The 21,037-nt window shown below is 35.1% G+C and overlaps 1 protein-coding gene across 1 annotated transcript in view; it reads right to left on the bottom strand.

Annotated features, from left to right (window-relative positions):
- Positions 1-21,037, bottom strand: part of SCYL2 (SCY1-like 2 (S. cerevisiae)) — a 31,691-nt gene that overhangs the window by 3,388 nt on the left and 7,266 nt on the right. Inside the window, exons 2-13 of the mRNA XM_010286382.1 lie at positions 20,447-20,604; positions 16,384-16,528; positions 15,638-15,787; positions 14,818-15,039; positions 13,869-13,985; positions 11,490-11,615; positions 9,959-10,135; positions 6,114-6,236; positions 3,914-4,027; positions 3,303-3,435; positions 1,382-1,500; positions 445-545 (exon numbers count right to left, since the gene is read on the bottom strand). Of these exons, the coding sequence (XP_010284684.1) occupies positions 445-545; positions 1,382-1,500; positions 3,303-3,435; positions 3,914-4,027; positions 6,114-6,236; positions 9,959-10,135; positions 11,490-11,615; positions 13,869-13,985; positions 14,818-15,039; positions 15,638-15,787; positions 16,384-16,528; positions 20,447-20,604 (1,685 nt within the window). The remainder of the gene's footprint in view (positions 1-444; positions 546-1,381; positions 1,501-3,302; positions 3,436-3,913; positions 4,028-6,113; positions 6,237-9,958; positions 10,136-11,489; positions 11,616-13,868; positions 13,986-14,817; positions 15,040-15,637; positions 15,788-16,383; positions 16,529-20,446; positions 20,605-21,037) is intronic.

Genomic DNA, 21,037 nt, shown 5'->3' with positions numbered 1-21,037 from the left:
ACTCCATAAAAAAGCTCTAAATACCTTCAAATATCAGTGTCATCTAAAAGACTGTTTCTCCAGTATGGTTAATGTTCTCAACAACTACAGAAATGCAACTTAGCATATAGAAGCAAGACATAAACTGTACCAGTGGAACTCAGGATGAACTTTCACATTTAATGATTAAAAATTATTGACTCGAAGTAATAAACTGTGACTGAACTGTATAAAAGGATTTTACTTTATAAAAACACTGACACCACAATATTATTATCATTTTAGGACTAATAAATCCTTGCTGACAACTGTGCTTATTTCATGTAATTCTCAACTATTGAAGTAAGAACTACCTAGATTTTTTAATGCTATGGCTAGAGTTTTCTCACATTTTCTAAAAAATTAACTGAAATTTATCTCTGCTCAGTTGTTCCTTCTTTAATGCACATGTAGATAGACACTTACTTCTGTTGCTCTTGCATGACATGAAGTTGCTCAAGTTTTGTTTTATGCTCTGCCTCCAATCTATTGAGCATATCTTTTATAACACAAATAAAAGAATTGAACTGTAGAAGAAATATACAAGAAGTTTGGATTTTGCAGTGATGGACATGTATAACAAAAGGTAATATCTCATAAAACTTAGAATACACAATATGAGATAAACTGCGTATTTTTAAATAATTTATAATCCACCTTCACTACCCTCCATTAGATACCCAACAACAAGCAGAGTGCATACAGAAACAGTGAAAAGTATCTATTACCAAAAAAAGAAAGTGGGGCAACCGTTTGGATTTTGCAGTGATGGACATGTATAACTTAAAAGGTAATATCTCATAAAACTTAGAATACACAATATGAGATAAACTGCGTATTTTTAAATAATTTATAATCCACCTTCACTACCCTCCATTAGATACCCAACAACAAGCAGAGTGCATACAGAAACAGTGAAAAGTATCTATTACCAAAAAAAGAAAGTGGGGCAACCCAGACAAAAAACTCCACAGATGCATATTACCAGATTAATTTTCCCCCAAAATCCTATGATTGCACTTCTACATTATCTGCAAGATTTACAAACAAGAGCAAGGGAAGAAAATTGTACTTTAGCTTTTAACCTGAATTATAATTATGTTAGTAGCTAACTGCTTTTGCAGGATATTTGGAAGGTGATAGCATTAATTTCAAAATTTTATGCTAGATCACTTAAATCCATTGAAAAATAACAAGCTTTAAACATGCAAATACAGTAATACTGGGAGGTTTTTTGGGTTTGTCTGTTTGCTTTTACAACAGACACAGACATACAGTAATGTATGAATTTCTCTCTGACAAGTTTAAATCTATTCTCAGACAATTTATCAAGTAAAAGCATACAACATAGTCATGTTCCTACCTGATTGAGATTAAGATTGTTCTCAATACTAAGAGGAATCAGATGGGGCAATACTTTTCCTGCAAGCTGTTCTTTGGTAATTCCCAACTTCTTATGAGTAAATGTACATTTGTAAATACCTGACATGCAACATCAAAACAGCAAAAATTGTTAAGTTCAGTAAACAATGTGAACAAAGTAGCACTCTCTATATGTATCGATCATCAATGTATCAATGTGTGTTCATACACTGGTTTTGTGTACAAGCAGGGACAACCATGACCAACAGAATCATAAAAGCTATGTACTCATGCATAACACAAAGATACTATAGCAAGAGGCTTCGCAAAATTTCAGAATGAGAGGAGGTCCAAAGTAATACTTTGCAGCTATGAAACCTGATATTAGCCAATGTATTGTCTTGGTCAATCAGCTGAGAATATGCATCTTTGAACATATCACAAGCAACTGAATTACCACAAACCGACAAATTGCCACTAAGAAATTAAGCTGAGTTAAGTAAGGATGTGTTCTCTCCTGGCATACTGAAGTGTCTAGAAGTAACTATCACACTGCTCTCTGACTGCATTTTACCAAGATTCTTACCTAAATGTTTGGGGCAGTGTTACACATAGGATCAGAAATCATGCATAGTCTTTATCTGTTCTAAAATCATTGAAAAAAGAACACTGGCAGGCATGAGGGACCCAGTGTTAACCTACAAGTTCTATAGGGCTTCTGACAGAAGGATTCCTCTGCTTAAATAGTTCACCTCTAGTGGCAAACATTGAACATACTAGCATAAAAGCAGCAGCTTTCCTCACTTTCTATGGCTAGTATTAGAACAGAGCTGTCAGCTGGCCAACGAAGACATCACGCACAAGATGGAAGGCATGATGATTCCAGAAAAAAGGACAGCTCGAGTATATAAAATTGATTTCAGCCCATCATGTCCAAACTAGGGTTAACTTATTCACTGTATCCAAGGAGAACTGAGGAGTAATGCAATTAAAGTAAAAGACACACTGTCTCTCATTGTCAGACAGCAAATACAAGTCGAAACTGCAAGGATTAAGGGAAACAGGCAACTTTAAATTAGTACTGATAGAAGTCCTCTTGCTGACTTTGAGCAAATCAAAATAATGCTACCATCACATACCATTACAGTGTTTAACGAGGGCTACTGCTGGTACAGCTCAGCTTGTAACAAATGGTCTTCTGTCTACTACTATGTTGTCAGTAAGAGAAATAGCCACTGTCTTCCAGACTTGGCCACACAGTCACACCTCTTTCTTGGCAATGACTCTGGTCATCTGGTCTCCTTGAGCCCATTCAAGTTGTTAAAATCATACATCCTGAGTTAGGCAAGCACCAGAGTGGCACTAGGAAAGCACAACTGGGACTGAGGCCTCCCCTTCCAGAAGTAACAAGCCATTAGGTTTTGTTAGCTATTTTGTGAAACCTCACCCAGACCATGCTCCATTTCAGTACAAAGACAGCCATGTTTGCTTAAATGTCTAACAAAACCTGCAGTGAAGAGCACTAGTTTTGTAGACAACCATTTATAGCATCTGACATGCAAGAGTCGTAAGAGAAGGCAACAGTAACATCTTAAAAGCTCCAGCAGCATCTGAAAGAAGACAGATCATATAATCCTCTGAGGAAAACAGCCTCTCTCTCTGTGTGGACCATACAGTCCATGAAAGTATTATAGCCCAAGAAGTGCATTGAGCCTTGAAGACCCAATATATGTACTAGTGTTTGGAAGTACCAGCAATACATAAGGTAACTGAACAGGGGCGTACTTAAGAACCAGAAACAGGAAGTTTTTAATAGTAATTTTAGTGATACACTATGTAAACATTATCAATGATAATTCAGAAATCTTTCAGATTTACAACATAAAAGCACAAAAGAAGAGAAAGTTGAAAGTATTAATTACCTAAAATTCCCATTAGCACTGCAGGTTCCTTGGATGGAATTTGTTGTAGAAAAGGTAAAATATCATCAAGCACAAACCATTTATCCAAGTACTCCAAAATCTTGCCTAAGCACACTAGTGAGTTTACTCGGACCTGTGAAGTACGATATGAATTAAACAAACTCTTTACAATGTTTTTGCCTAAGAAAAAAAGCCCCTTACAAAACTCATACTTAGAAGAAAACAGGTGCTACTGAAACTACAGCCTTCATACCTGAAAATTCAAGACAAGTTAAAAAAACCCTTTTGTGTCATGAAAGGAAAATACATATAGTTACACACTACTCACAAAACCTTGGCTTTTCTGCAGGAGAAACACTGTTAATATATATTATTGTCGAACACACTTCAACAATTTTTACAGTATTGTTAACACAGTAAGTTCTTAACAACTTTAAAAATTGTTAGAGCAAAAAAGTAAACGGTGCTACTGTATTTGTAAAAAGTTAAAAAAATCTCAAAAAGAAATCAGAGAACATTGATGGGCTTTTCTTTAACAGCAGAAAAGTCAAAGTAATTAAAGGTAACAACATTTTCTGAGAACTGAGAGGTAAAATTATTAGGATACTTACTGCAAGAGAAGAAGTTTGCAAACATGCATTTTTAATTCTTGGAATTAATGAATTTTTCATTGATGGGTAATCTATTAAATTGGCAAATGTGGGAATTATGTTTAGGCAAAGCTCCTACAAAAAAAAATTCCACATAAGTTTAAAAAGAAACATGTGCTTATTATAAAATTAGTACAAATATTACTCAAGTTCAAAATTAGTTTTAAAATGTCTTCATAAGCTTTCCTTTTAAGGAAATATCTGAGGAAATACCATGTTCAATTAAAATGACCTTAATCTATCAGACACACTTAAAAATAGCCAGAATAATAAAGCATCATTGTATGGTGATAGAACCTCAGAAAATGGATTTTAAAAAGAGTATTCATAAATCTGTAATAAAATATTTGACTAGAAAGAATATCTTGCAGTTTCACAAAACACCTTTATATTAAAAAAAAACTTTTATTACATCAAACTGTAACATTTTCCTATATAAATCAAGCAAATGAAAACTGAGTGGGGAAGTGGACACTTCGGAGGGCAGAGCCACCCTGCAGGAAGACCTGGATAGGCTGGAAGAGTGGGCTAACAAGAACGTTACGCAGTTCAACAAAGACAAATGTAGGTCTTGCACCTGGGAAAACATAATGCATGAATGCAGCACAGGCTGGATCTACCTGGCTGGGGAGCAGCTCTGTGGAAAGGAACCTGGGGCTTCTGGTGGACTACAAGCTCAGTATGAGTGAAGTGTGTGCTGCTGCAGCAAAGAAAGCCAACAGGATGTTGGGTTGCATCAACAAGGGCATCACCAGCAGAGATACAGAATTCATTATCCCACTCTATTCAGCACTCATCAGGCCACACCTGAAACCCTGTGTTCAGTTTTGGTCCCTGCTATACAAAAAAGATGTGGACAAGCTGGAGAGGGTCCAGAGAAGGGCCACAAAGATGACCAAATGACTAGGAAGCCTGCCATATGAGGGAAGGCTGAGAGAACTGGGTTTGTTCAGCCTGGAGAATAGAAGGCTTAGGGGAGACCTTATCACCATGTTCCAGTATTTAAAGGGTGGCTACAAAGAAGATAGAGACCCCCTTTTAAAAGGAGTCACATAGAAAAGACAAGGGGTAATGAGTACAAATTAATCCTGGGGAGATTCCGAGTGGACACAAGAGGAAAGTTTTTCACAATGAGAACAATCAACCATTGGAATAATCTCCCCAGGGATTCCCCAACACTGGACACTTTAAGATTCAGCTGGGCCATCTTGTCCAGACCGTGCTTTTGCCAAGAAAGGTTGGACCAGATGATCCTTGAGGTCCCTTCCAACTTGGGATGCTATGATTCTATGAAATCTGAATGAGTACAATCAAGAACACTGCAGCAGCACAATGACAGGCTGAAAGATAAAAGGGCATATCAAGATTAAACATACTTCAGCAACAGAGAAAAAAAAAAAACGATTTCAACCCAATCTCGAAAAATAAGAGATAGCAATATTAAGTATATGGTGCAAGTAAATACCTGAGTAACCAAACTACCGATGCAGAAAAAACCCCACATCAGGTATCTAAAACCAAAAACCTTTCTCCATCATGTTGCAAAGGCTTTGCAAAGGTAAAAGTCACATCTGATTATCCAAATCCTTCTTTAAGAAATATTTTGTTTGTTTATCTCCCCCCAGAAGAATGTTTTTTTTTAAAAAAAGAACCTTAGAAAGGTAGAAGCATATTAAAGAAAAAAATTAAAAGATGGATACATAAAAGTATCACCACAAGGTGTATTAATATGATTTTACAGGAAATCAGCTCTTCCAAGGTAACTGTCAGCATACATGTTCTTACCAGCAGGACCTCAGAATAAGCCACCTCTCACTGACTGGTAAGACCATGCATGCCTGCATAGTTTCTGCGGCACAGGCAATGTATTACAAATGCACACCCTACTTTTTGCTATTGTGGCTAGTAAGAAATTAGGATAAGCACATCAAAACAACAGCCAAGTAGTTACTCCCTGGAAAATACGGGAACTAAATTTTATTTTACTAAAACAAATTTTCTTTAATAAAACATTCACCTCTTTCAACATTCAGGAATATTACACACCTTTAACTTTTTTTTTCCCCTCAAGTAAACAAACACATTAAGTATACAAAAATTTGGCACACCAGCTTAAAGAAAAGAGAAAAAATGTTTTAAATAAAGGCTGCAATTACTATACCTGGATCTGAATTGAAGGTGCTTCCAAGGCTCTATAAACCATCGGTAGAACACTGTTCTTTATTTCATCTGGTGGAGTTTTGGTGAGAAGCAAGTCCATTTTTTGCAGGAAAATCAACAAGATCTATTAAAAGAAGGACAATTCAGAAACCAAAAGTTTTAACTACAGAAACATATGCTTACAATTTAAAGTGTGTTGTATCACATCATTAAAACTTCACAAGTTTTCTTGTAACTCAGTAAATGTGATCACTTACCATGTTGCTTGCCTGAAGGCATGGAAGACAAAAAACACTGACATATTACTGCATTTTAAAAACAGCAAATACAAATCAAACAAAATATGCATGTTCTAGACTAATCTTCTGAAGTAAGAAATCATAACTGCTACAGAAGGATTTCTTGTTTCTATTTACAACATGGTCTTTTGTTAAAATCCTCCCCCCCGAAAATTTTTATACACATATCACTATTGAAAAAGCTAAACTTTCAAAAAACTGTATCTCAAATGCTGTCCTCAAAGCATTCAATCGCAACTCCACACATGAAAGCTCTATTCCATCTGTATCTAGAATCAAAATAGGGACACAATGAAAAGAATATTTCAGCTACTATATGAACAGAAAATACCTTTACACTATTTCACATGGAAATTGTATAATGAAATGAAAACTCCCAAACAAACAAAAAAAATCACATCACATTAACCTAAAAAGGAAGACTAGAGTAGCACATTTACATAGCGGGATTTGCTTTGCTTAGGCTTAGTCATCTAAAGGCTAGCCACTATTCTAAGTTACTCATCCAGGCTCAGTCTCCAATGCAGAGTGCTATGTAACTCATTAAGACTCATGTCTCATCTCAGATAGGTGAGACAACTTGCTACAGGTGACGTTCACTATCCACTGATATCTAGGCTCCTTTCAGAAAATAGGTTAGAGTAGATGGATAAATTGTGGTAAATGACATCACATTAATAATAAAAAGCCAAGTATTTCACAGGAGGAAAATATTTCAATTTTTAAGTCTAAAAATACATAGCAGTCAGTGCTTTTATGTCAAATAAACAGAGGCACCAAAGTGTAGAACTACAAGTGTACCAAGACCACATTACAAGTTTCCCCTTTTCATTTGCTTTCCTTTACAGGGAAGAAAAATAAATTATTTTAAACTGCAGCTAATATGTGTTTTATTATTTTATATTTATAATTACCTAAACTGTACACATACACACACAAACTTATTCATTCATTCCATGAATACTGATTCTGATGCAATATCCCCAAATTTGGGAGAATTAGGGTGAGAGGGACCAGATCAATTTTAAAGTTAGATTTTATAATTATTCTTGAATAAAGAATTTTTATTTGTCCTAAACTTGAAACCAACCCGTGCTCGTAACGCTGTTCTCTTCTTTAGCAACCCAATAATACTGTGGCATGACAGCTTCTATGTTAGTTATATGTAGTTTTGGAGCAGGATCATTTGTTTTTGCAAATTTGGAAAGAACGTGAATGAAACCTGTTATTTAATGACTAGAAAAGCTCCTTTAAAATAAGAACCAGATGTTTCAACATGTAACAGACTGCTTTTAAGTTAAACATTGTATTATATAGTCATTTAGATTTCACAGAAGCAGTTCAGTTGTTTTCAACTGTCAATGCTTTGCAACTAAGATAACAAAAAGCTGAATCATTTTTGATATCTTCTCTACCTGTCTTCAACTTGAATGTAGTTCATGCTGTTCCAATGAATCCCTTTTATTTTTAGCTTTCTAGGGTCATATTTGATGTTTTTTATCTATAAATGTAGAAATTAAGATGTTACAGTCACACATTCACACACACCATCTAATAAGCAAACAGCAGTTGCACTCTAAAGAGTAATACCAAAGATGTTCTTCATTCATTAATACAGAGACCAGTACTTGTCAGGATACACTGAACTGAATCAGAATATGGATTTACAGCACATCATATCCTAAGTCTCTATGGATTCCCCTAGACATAAATTAAGGGTTTGTCTACACCATGAAGCTATGTCAGATTAAGCTAGGATGTTAATTTACAGCATACCTGTTACTCCACGCTAACTCCAAGAGTACAATATGAATGAGTAATTTAACTAAATATTCCATTTTCGTATTATAAATTCCCTCATTCAAAGACACAGTGAACACTGGATAACAATTACTTCATACTGCATAACAGCAGCTTCCCTATGATACATTCACTTCGTAACTCAAGTACCCTATGAAAGCCAAGCAATAGGTTCCTCATACAAACCTAAAGCATCTTGAGAGAGCATTTGGAAGAAACACTGGCACCTTCCCCGTCCACCAGTCCCCATAAGTTACAAACATACAGGAACTGGACATTTTTGCCTTGCACAAAGACAGTCAGACCTAGAATTCTGTCCTCTGGCACTCTGAACCTTTGTATTTTTTTCCTGAATTCCTCGCATATTAACTTTGACAACCTGTCCTAGATTACTTAAACAAACCTTGCCATACTAAAAAGACTAAATAATAGGGGAATATGCCATCTAGCACTTAATGTGCATTAAAAATGTCAACATACAAATTTAATATATAGTATCTAGAATGCTACAGAAAAACTTCACTGTATTTTGCTTCCCTCATTTCTCAAGAAATAAAACAACCTTCGGGCCCATTATGCTCCAGATATAACTTTGAGAAAAACTGTTTGCAGTGAGGACTAACTGTCTCACAAATCTGATGTTAAAGGCAGCAAAACACAATGTTACCTTTTAGGATGAAACAGCACAAATAAAATGTTCAATGACATTTGGTTAGTTAGATGTTTAATTTTTTCAAGACAACAACAAAGCTAACATAAATAAAGCCTCAGTGTACCAAAAGTAGAGACCATTAAGTAGTTCTAACCTTCTGAGGTGTCAGAACTTGTAGCCCTTCTTCCCCCCACCCCCCCAGTATAATGAGAGTTCTCTGATCTATTTTCTGAAACACAGAAATAAAAGGTCTACTTGTTCATTCCTATGTTTATCTGGCCCCTTAAGTGCTCTGCAGAGAAATAATAGCATCCAGCAGTAAAACGAGGTGAGCTAGAAGGAATGCATAGATGCCTTTTATCTGTGGAGACACAATGCCTAACTCTAATGATAGTTCTTAGGAACCATCATGCACATGGTGTTGACAAAACGATGCAAATGTTTTGCTCCTTTACAGTAATAATAATATCTTACTAGTTTTATGCATGTAAACAACCGAAAAAAACTTATTCTACTTACATAATACAGTTGTCAAATAAAATGAAACACATTTCACAAATTTGTGCACAGACCTCAAATAAACACTACTTTATTATCATCAGTAAACAGCACTTTTTTTTTTTTCCGAAGTTACAACTTTTCCACCCCCGATCCTAGTGTCAGCAATCTGTATACCAGAAAAAAAAAAAAAAAAAATCATAGCTTCAGCTACTGGTAGAATATGTGCAAATGTTGCACTGTAAACCCTGCTCAGATTGGCTAGATAAGTGATAAAATGCTTACAAATATACCTTCTACAACCAACCAAAAAGAGGAATTGCGTGCTAAATTAAATGTTTCCTTTTTTGCTAATCTAATCTCATCTGTAAATGCAAATATACTGTCAGAAAAACCATCTGAAAAAGCAGGGGTAGAGGCTTTGCGCATTTCCTGGAAAAAATCTATTTTGTATGAATCAAAACTGACTGCCTGGACAACTACAGAGCAGGCTGGGCGATCTGTGTGAAGCTGGAAAAGGGAAATGGAACAATTTGTCATTTTTCAAGGAAGAAAACACCAAAGAGAAAAATTGTAATCTGAACAATATTAACATACCTGGATTGGTTCTTGCTGCTTAAAAACAGGACCAAGATCAGGCAGAATAAGCCTGATATATTCTTCTTTGGTGCATTCCTCAGCGATTAGGAGAACGTTAGGCAAGACAAAGGGCACCATATCAGGATTCACAAATTCAGAAGTCAAGCAAGGCAAAATTCGCTGAATTATAACACGCTAAAAGGAAAAAAAACAAGCATGCATCACATTGTACTGCGTTGCAGTAAGTTGCTATTGTGCCAGCCCAACAGCTTTTGTATTAAACTGATATATACAAAAAAGCAGACAGACAATTTTTAATTTGGAACTTTTATTTTCACAACATACTCTAGCTAATTTACACTGTGCTACTTTGCTTACTTTTCTCTGTTTGCACTCAAAACATAACTGGAGACTATAACAACTGTGAAGGTCAAGAAAAAGCAATTAACTGTACAGAAAATAGGACTTTCAGGCACATACATGAATTATGAAAACCTTATTCTGTATGCTTTCTTTAAAAAGACCCTTAAAATACCCTGTCACCCCTCAAAAATAGTAAGTTTTTCAGTACCCTATCATTCACTGAACAAACACAACCCTACTAAACTTCCCTGTAAAACTCCAGGTACATTCCCTAAATGGGATTCTGCTGATGAAATAAGGTGTTTACACCCGTGGACGTCTACTGTAGAGTTAGGCATCCTTAAATGCTTTTCAAGTCAATAAAGAGAAATACACAGTTCAAGGGCACAGTCTACTTCCAAATTCAAAGCATCAACAATTTCTGATCAAAGGAAAAATTCAGTAAATTAAAAAGAAGAGAATATTAAACATGAAGTCTGAATTTTGCACTGTGTAGTTCAAAACAGAATTAAAAATAAATTTAATGCAACGGTTGAGAAGCTCAGCTATTCTATTATTTATTAAACTAATACTATTTTTTAATCGCATATGCATTATGCCTTATATAAATTAAAGAATACCACAACAGGAAAAGAAGTCAGTCTAGACATAGCGTCTAACACTACACAGAAGAAATGTGTAATAACAGACATTTGCCTTTGAGGTTTCTGGGCACTACTAGTACAAGAAGGCACTTAGTCTGTTGAGGGAAGGAAGCTTGCATCATTCAAGTACTGCCTTGCTATGAAAAAACCCTGAGGCAAAGCTTATTGGGAGAAAAGGTGGCAAGATGACTTCAAAGAGCTATGATGGCATCTGGAAACAAAGGGAAAGCCTTGTAAACGGAGAGAAGACAACTCCCTGTCAAACTGGGATAAACTACAAGACATGCAAATGATGGTTCCTGATACACATACTGATAGCACAATTTGCCGTTTTCTGTTTAAAAATTTATTAATAGTTGAGGAGTATTTCCACACCAACTATTTTCTAATCTTCCCTTCTTTCCTACTACTCTATTCTGACAGTCTCATGGCAGTCTATTATGGTACAATGCTACATAAAGTCTAGCATTCCGAGATTCAGAAAGTTAACAGCTGTTCACATATTTTTAAACTCACTATTTCAAGACATCATACAGACATACCTTAGGTAGTTTGGGCAGAACCTTTGGCAGCCCTTTAAAAAACTGTGATTTCTGAAGGTTATCCCTTTGAAATAATGAATCAAAATACTGAAGCGTCATTGCTCCTACATCATCGAAGAATGGTATCTAAAAACAAGATTAAAAGCTTGTGATCTGGAGGGAGACAACATTGACAATGTTACAAAGATTCCAAAATATAATAATCTATTTACCTTTTCAATGCACTATAGTAAACCTTCACAATGACATGCCTGCAACTAACAATTAGAAAAGTATATTTTCACATACTAAGTAGTATAATATTCACAGATAAAGGTTGATTACTATGACTGAATTTTCCCAGCATTTTAAAGAAACCTATGCATGTTATGTGTATCTAAGTTAATTTATTGTATATGCAATAATGTTTTGTTTACAAAAAATGGAATGAAAAGTAAAAACCTTGATTAAAAGTTCTCCTAGGAATAATTATGCTATTTAATACTACAACAAAGGATTACCTCTTAGGCCATCCAGATCTGGCTACGACCCCTGGAAACTTATAATGAACCAACAAGCATTTATATGCAATAAATGTGTAATTATATAAATTTCTTTCCAGTGTTCAGACCCACTTGTAAATCCTGTCCACTATAATTTCTCACACGATCTCCCATGTTTGCAGTACTTCTGTAAAGAGGGCACATGCCTTCCTAAGTTTTGTGTAACAATGTGTATACACAGATCAGGCTTATAAAGATGGCACCAACAAAATACCAGGGGGTTTCATCTATAGCCATGGTATATCATATTAATACTGACAGAGCTGCTTCATTGTTAATCAAAGATTGATAAAAATGCATGAGGATAAGAAGATTCTTTATATAAAACTCCATCCCCAAATACTCAGATTTCAGATGAACAAAAAGATTAGAAGAGTGTCTATCCCAGACTTACACAGACTGGAATGAAAAGTTCTGCATTCAAAAACTTGCATGGGTAAGACTTCTCCTTCCTGCTAGCTCTCAGTTTTAGGAAGGGATATATCAAACCTCATGGGCTCAAAACAGTTAAGACAAAGCATGGTCTCCCAGACTATTTAGACTCTTGTTTTCAGTTGAAAAAATATGCAAAAAGAAAGAATATAAAAACATTTAAAGAGAGCTCTGCTGTAAGGCAGAAAGAGAAGCCAATAACAGCAGTGCAATAAACAAAAAAAAGAATCAGAGAAGTGGACCGGAGTAGGGTAATACAGAAGAAAAGAACCTGTCATCACAGAATTCAAGGTTGTCTGCACTGTGGACTTAAATTCTGTCTTCTAGATCACACACCAAAATGTATGTGATCGTGGAATTCTACACAAGTTAACATAAGTTAAACAAGTTAAAACTAGTTAATACTTGCCCATGTCAAGCTCCATTTTAGCTCATGTCATGCTGGCCATAATAAATTGTTTTCAGAACTAAAGCTCTACTATCTCTACCCTACAATACAGTCTGCAGTGCAGACATGGTAAAAAAGACTTAACATCTTTATCAAACCATACTGCTTAATACAACCATTTACAGATTGATTGTTGTAGTCCCTCAGACAAGTGAGTTGATAACTGAGTAATATTTGCAGATTTCCTCACTTCCCATCTTTCAGCATATATGTTGGCAGAACCATTACCTGTTCCCCCTCCCTTCTTCGCTATTTCTTCCAACTGTTAAGATACTGATTTCTCTCTCTGCATACAATCTTTTTATATGACAGGAAAAGAAGAAAATTGTTTAGCTAAGCAAATCTATAAGCAGGAACCTGAAAGGCTATCAGATATGAGAAGATAGGGTATAAGGCAAAGGAATAATCATGCTTTTAAGTTCTACTTTCATATAGGAAAACAGAGGAAGAGTTTGCCAAACTAAAACTTAAATTATTCTACTTACAATTAATTTTTGCTTTATTGTTATAAGTAAGGTCTGAATGTATTTTAAGCAATTTCTCCTGCATATTTAAGAATACACCAAAAATCATAAGTCAAAAGTTAATCCTTACATTTATTGCCCCTTATCATTTTATGACTTTAAAATCTTTCCAATACAATTTTAAAGACTGAATTGTATAAAAACATAGCATAGAAAATACTTCCAACTGTATTGGAAAGCAACAAAACAGTGTTGCATTGAATGATTATTCTAAATTCTGTCTCAGCACCCACTTCTTGCTTATTAATAAAGGTCAGCTTAAGGACAACTTTCGGCATCAACTAACATAATTATTTCCAAAAAAGTTAAATAATATTTAACATTTCAACTAAAATTATTAACAGGAAAACACTTTAAAATAGCTCTATTATTTCTACAAATCAAATACTATTTTCCCTCTTTCCTGTGGCTACTGTATTTTCCATGAACTGACCTTAGTCATTTGATCTGCGTCTGGTCTGACTGCTGGAGCTACGTTTAAGAGCAGCTTTACATGTTCACGCACCTCCTCTGGTATATTCTGAAGACTACTGGAGCTTAAACGGCTCAGCTGCATAAGGAATTTAAGCACATGTACCATGAAGTCAGAAAATTCTGCATGTAACTATTTCCAGTATACAACAGGACTATACTTCAGCCTCTTGATGGTTTCTCTACCCACACCTTTGATATCCCTCCTTTCTCCCATTTTATAACCCATTTACTTCTGATCCCTGATACTCTCTGTCTCCCACCAGCCTACCTCCTTCAGGTCACATTCCCCTATGCCCAGTATTTTTAAACAGGTACATGCTATTATCTGAGATGTTGTCTACATACATTAAAATACAGCACATGCAACTAAGGCAATGGGCACCTGAAGAAGTTACAACAAAGGAAACTTGCATATGAACGTACATCATGTCATCTGATCCAAGTAACCGTCTTCTGTTAATATTCATAGTCCACAAAAAATGTGAAACAGCTGATAGCTAAGTGGATACCAATTGCAATGTCAAGTGATCAAATCACTCTAAGCTCAGCTATCTTAAATGGTCCTACATAGGTCATTCACTGCCTTGTGTTTCACACTGTTCACCCCAATAGGTAAAGTACTTATTCCACAAGACCAGCATTCAACAGGTTTACAGAGAAATCAGGTGAAAAATGAAATTTGTACTTTAAAAAGTTGGTACATGTAACCTCTGCACATATTTTTATTTCCCATATTTTGCTAGGATTCTTTTTTCTTGTTATAAAGACAGCATGCAAGGTAAGATACCATTATCAGATGGTTTACGTTGGAGCACTGGTATTGTGTTCCAAATACTTAAATTTATTTTAAAACAGTAACTTTTCAAATACGAAAATCAATGAATAATAGTTACAAATAGAAAAAATACCTGATCCAGCTGTCTACTAAAGCTTTTGTAAATATCCTGCTTGTTAACATCAAAAATTGGTTTCCCTTTATTAAACACTGCGTACACAACAGCTCCTAGAGAGTACATATCACTGGCTGTCTCACAGCTCACAGAGAGAATATATTCTGGTGCCAGATATTCAGGATTTGGAAGACACAAGGATGGCAAGTTTGGATCCCATTCCTTACAAGGGAACTTTGGCTACAACAGAAGTAAAAGAAAGTACATTTATTAGGGATTTTTAATGAACATTTTAAATCAGAAACTCAAGCAGCAAGAAATAATTAATCCACTCAAATTCAACTATGAATGAAACGGAAAAGGAGTAAGGCAAACCTATTAAGAATCTGTGTCTGCAGCTTAGAGTGATTAGCTGATGTTTATTAGAATTGGAAAGTGTAATGTAAAATCAAAGTAGCGCTATAAGAGGGAAACATGAGCTAATGATGAGAATTCATTTTAGGAGGTAGCAATCAGGCACTGAGTGCATGCAACAGACTAAATTAGGTAGCTTTGCACATCATCCAACATGCAAGTGAGCACAAAGTGGCACAGGCTTCAGCCTCTGTCTGAATCCATCACTAGTCTATTTTGACTCCACTGAGCCAATGCAGGCTCTTTTTCTGCAATGACCAAAGGGAGCACTTCAATCCAGACCGGTGCCATATGTTCAAACCAGCAAAATATTGAGGTGAATATTAGCTAAATGACTCTGTACTGAAATGCAAGGTCGTGAAACTGGTTTTAGACAAAGATCTGAATTTGAAATTTAATGATGATAAATATAAAGATCTGTTACCTCCTGTTCAGATGGATTTGTTGACTGGATACAAAAATCAAAGCCCATAATTTTCCATGCTCCACTCTTATTCAAAATTATATTTTCAGGAGTAATATTTCCATGGACCATTTTCACACTACTATGCAAAAATGACAAGCCTTCAGAAACCTGTTAATAAGAGTATCATTTCAGGTTAAATATTTCCCCAAATATCCAGTAAGACATTTCTAAAAATCCTGTTCTGTGGTCACGGTTAAATCGGTAAGTTAACTAAGAAACAATTTTTCATCACTGTTTTAGGCTATATCTTAAAAACTGTGTATGAAGGAAATGGAACATAGATGGGAAATCAGCAGATGAGATTCTAATGCCGATTAACTATCACAGCATAAGAACAAATAGGCTTTTCAAAGTTGATAACAAACATATTCACCAAACAAAACCTGGGAGCTACTGTTCCTCTGCAGAAGGTAAAGAAAAGATTCACATATGGGAGAGACAGCTGAAGCATAGACATTTATATGGAAAATAAAAATTAATTTGATTTTGTGTTTTCCATGTCAGAATAAGCAAAAATCGTAGCAACTTGGAGCCTCCAGTGTTCATCCTCTCTTATACTTACAGTGATCAGGGCACTAACATCTCTCACTTCCCAATTATTTCATTTACTATAGGGAGACAAAACTTCAGCAGTTTACAAACTTTATAAAATAATCATTAACACTACAAGTAGAAGAAAATTATAAGGACAACCTTTGTCATACCTGAAGCAAGCCATATTTGGTCTCCACATCATAAAGTTTATATTCTTTAATGTCAGATGGTAAAGGAGAAGGTAGGTTGTCCCAGCTGCCAAGAACATTAGCTAAACTGGCACAGACTGGTTCTGTACAAAATGCCAAGCAATCCCTGTAGAGGAAATACATAAAAACATTATTGTAAAAAATGTAAATCTCTTGACTGCACCATACAAACATCATATTATATATTACCAGAGCACTTGGTGCTACCTAAAACAATGTCCTATTTCAGGTTTTGAATTCTTATAAGTAATATTATACTGAAGAGGAATATATAAATATCTGAAGTATTCAGACAATATTAGAATATAGAAATCAGCTTAAGTCATTTTATTCTCTAATATTCACATATATCACTAATTATACACACAATGCTTCCTTAAAAGTTTTAACAAAACAATGCTTTTCTTGTACTGATCCAGGAAAATGGAATAAATAATTTTTACTGTTATTAAACCTTGTAAAATCAGGCTATTAACTGTGCCTAAAACTGACACGCCTCTGACTGAAGCAATACTTATTGTGGTCAGACAATGATCAGAAACAAAATTAATAAAATGTAAGGTAGCATCTGAATATTCTTTTACTTTGCAAATGAATAGTAAAGAGGTACAAACAAAAATATACGCTTCTTGTATGAACTGCAGTTTGCATGTGAAGTGACTGTTTTCTAAATTATTTTATCTACTGTTTCATTGATGAAAAACTACAGGTCTTGTTTATGCATTTTTGTGTCAACGGTGCTGGAAAATCACAGATGAAGCAAACTTCCACACATAAAGTGGTCTGGTTGTAACAATGTGCTTCAAAATTTTGAATTTCAAAGTCCTGAAAACAATGTACGTCTCAGTTTCACAAACTTCATGTAGCACAGAGTCATTCTTTATATCCACGTTCTTCATACTGGTCTGCACAGCACTGGAGGCCCTGGATAGTCATTGGACCTCATGTCTTAATTGTTTTAAAGCAACATTATTTTGGAGAAAGCATTACATGGATGGTAGCACACATACCTGGTTTAAGAATGAGTAATTCATGAGAACACTAAGCACTGCATCAGTATGAACACAGAAAACTGAGACTGAGTAACTAATAAAGATATATTTTTGAATATAAAGTTATAGGCAAGAAGACAGAGGCCTAACTTTTTGTTCATTCCATAAAAATATCCCAGAAGACACAATGCCTCAGCATGAATCTACCACATAGTTTTTATGTATCTCAATAATTAACAAGCTTGCTCTTTGAAGTAAAATAAGGCTGACAAAACATGCAAACCTCTTATTACTCATCCAGATTTTAGTTTTAATTCAGTTTTATCTACTGCCCTTCTGAAGGAAAAACAACTAAAAATTAAAATTCATTGAATCATAAGTGTCAGCCAACTGACAGAACTTCTTTGCTTGGTTTCCTCCCTACCATGCTGTTAACGCCATCTCTTTCATGTTTCTATGAACACAACTAGGGCTATAAAACTTGTTTCTTTAGTAATCAGAAGGAAGAATCAGAGCACAGAAAGACAAAGTCCTTCATTTTCAGTCTGACTTCAACTTTAGCACAGAGCTTATACATTTAGTTACAGTTAAGGCATAGATGATAGAAAATACCTAGGGAAGAGTTATGCAGCGTTTTTCATAACATAAACTCTCTGCTGTTGTTTTGAGGGAATAAAAAGACAGCTGCTTATTTTTTACTTTAGGAGCTAATTAAATAAGGACGCAAACTAGAGTAATGGAAGCATGGGGCAAATCTAATTAAAGCAATTGAATATTGCAGAAGCTGATGTCTGCCATAGAGTGCAGCTTCTTTAACAGTTCCCTGAATAATATCAAAATGAAATTCAGAGTAACATAACAAAAAGAAAACAAGTTAAAAACAAAAGTGATGGCAAAAAATGCCTATGCTTTGACAAAAACTGCAACAGATGGACTGTCTAGTAAATTAAGTATCTGGGACTCTTCACACTACTACTATTTTTAATGGGTAGTAATGGCATTATGAGTGAACTTATAATTTGGCTTTTTTATCCTTTTCTCCAATAACAAGTTAAATATAGAATAATATTGCTCATCTGTGCTGGAATTCAAGACCAGCTGTAAGTAAACATATTTGATTTATATTAAACATTTAGTATAAATAGTTATTCATTATATAAATGCATGTAAAATGTATACATCATAGTATATATTTATATTAAATACAATTATGTTGAATACCAATAATTTGGAGTAGAAACATTCTATCAGTAGTGGAAAAGCTATCTACACACAAGGGTCAGAAAGGTATGGCCTTTCTTTCTATACCTACTTCAGCTGTGCAGGTATACTAAGTATCCCTTTGTCCCACTAATGAGGAACAAAGAGTGACTTGCATGCAGTTCAATACAATTGTATGTTACTTTGGAGACACAAAAAAAGACTATGTACAGCCTAGCCAGAAGGAGCCCATGACAGGTTTCTTCAAAAATAAGCACTCTGTGAGGACCTGCAGTTCTAAAGAAATCTTACAGCATGCTTGCACAAGGCTACACATACAAATATTCTAATCAAACTTTTCTTTTATGAACCTCCACCAAAAACCGCTACATCACTTTCTGGCACAGCAAGCAACCGGACAGGTTTTGTGCTACTCACGTTTTTACCAGTAGCTGAGTGTGCCAAGTATGGAGAGAAGAACAACTGGGAAGAAGAAGAATGCCCCCAAAGCATAGGGCATTACTAAAAACTCATGAACGAGAACTCTGACATAACTACACTGATAATTTTACTCAAAAGGCTTAAATTCTTCACAAAGAACACCAAAGCTTTCTTAACAGCCCAAGGTATGAATCTTAGCCTTTTCTTCTGAAGTGCAGCGTTCAGGAAAAAACTAATTACAGATGCAGTTGCTGAGTCAATTGAAATACTGTGATAGTTTTAGGAAGAAGCCTGGGGTACACTCTGGGATTCACTTGCATACACTATGACTGAGATGACCCTAGGCCCTTTAGTGTGTAATGGTTTATTTACTGTTGCAGAGTACTGAAAACTGTCTTCAATTATCTAATTAATCTTCTTCACCCTTTTGTGAGGGGAATACTGAACCATAGGGGCAATGACAGCTTTGAACCCTTGTTAATTCGAAAAGTGTTTAGTACTGGAGGAAAGATATATATATATGAATATGCAAGTGTCATTTAATCCAGGAAATTTTTCCCAAAATAGGCATCACAAAGATGAAGAAGCATTCCTACAGTATTCTCAGCTCCTAGAAGCCAGTACCTCTGGAAAAATGCAGGTTAACAGACACAATCAAAAATGTAGAAGTTTGGAAGGTAATGTACATGAATCTTTATTAGGCTACCATTTAGAAAAACTGGTTTGGAAAAACCCTCTAAAACCTTCACAATCTTCCTCAGCAGGATCAGCTTTCTATTTTAACATGAAAACTTCATTTTATTTGTTAGATTTTAGTGTGCTGTTATCACTACAGTTGAAAGATAAATCTATAAGACTAACCCATTATTGTGCCTAGTGACTAACCTTACATAAAGGTAAGCACTAACAAAGCACACTGAATTTTGTCTCCCTTGATTGGCATTTGAGGATCTTTTAAACACATATGTGGCCACAACACATACAATTTACCAAAAATCTCCAATCTCACGTGCACTAAGTACATACATCTCATAAATAGAACAAATGTATGAAAAAACTTTTGTCAGAAAATGATTTTTAAGAGCGTTCTTTAAAAGTGGAATTAATTGAACTACCAAATTTTCATGCTGTGTCATGTGTAGCCTTATAGCTGCAACTAGACTAAGATCATACAATAGATGATGAATTAGATTCACTAGTCACACCAGAAATGCATCCTATGGCTTGAGGGAAAAATAAATATCTGAGTGTGGGGCAAATACTATTCTCACATGAGTAAATACAGTAAACTTGAATCTCACCAAATGTATGTGTTGAATGTTCCAGATATTTTACATCCAGTAACAAAACAATGATTAAGAAAGCCCATTCTCAGTTTTACTACACCTCACCTCGATTCTTCCAATGGATGTTGAACAGTAAGTAGTCGAGGGTGTCGAAGCCTGGTTAGCTGTTGAACACCTCGTTTTAAAGAATCAATAATCTGATCCTTTTCAAATTTTTGATACTTGTCTATTAGCTTCTTATCAAAGACAAAAACAGCCACTTCCTAGAAATAAGCAACAAAATTCACTTGGTATATAACACAGCCAAAAATCAAGCCTATACACAATTACATAAACACACATACACATTTTTTTGAATCAATAGTACAATCCCACCAATGCAGTAAGTATGTCAATGTATATGTGTATATATACATTGTACTTACTTTGTCTCAGACATAATCACACAGGTTACTGTATATAACCTTTGGAATATATATTTTAAGAGTTAAGATACTACTGCTCCTTATCTGACAAAAAGTAATACGTGAACTATAACCACTATCTACACAGCGACAAAGCAGCAGATCCACAGGACAGAAATCAGCTTGATTTTTAAGTAGATTAAAGTATTTACATCAACTACGAACAATTAAAATATTCTGAGCATATATGCATTCTTTTGGCATTAAATATATCAAGTGGTGCTTTATTAAA

The sequence above is a fragment of the Phaethon lepturus genome, unplaced genomic scaffold (assembly GCF_000687285.1).
Source record: "Phaethon lepturus isolate BGI_N335 unplaced genomic scaffold, ASM68728v1 scaffold14664, whole genome shotgun sequence".
In the NCBI taxonomy this organism is placed as follows: Eukaryota; Metazoa; Chordata; class Aves; order Phaethontiformes; family Phaethontidae; genus Phaethon; species Phaethon lepturus.
Note: the sequence above shows the minus strand (reverse complement) of the source record. Positions and strands in the feature narration are given on the sequence as shown.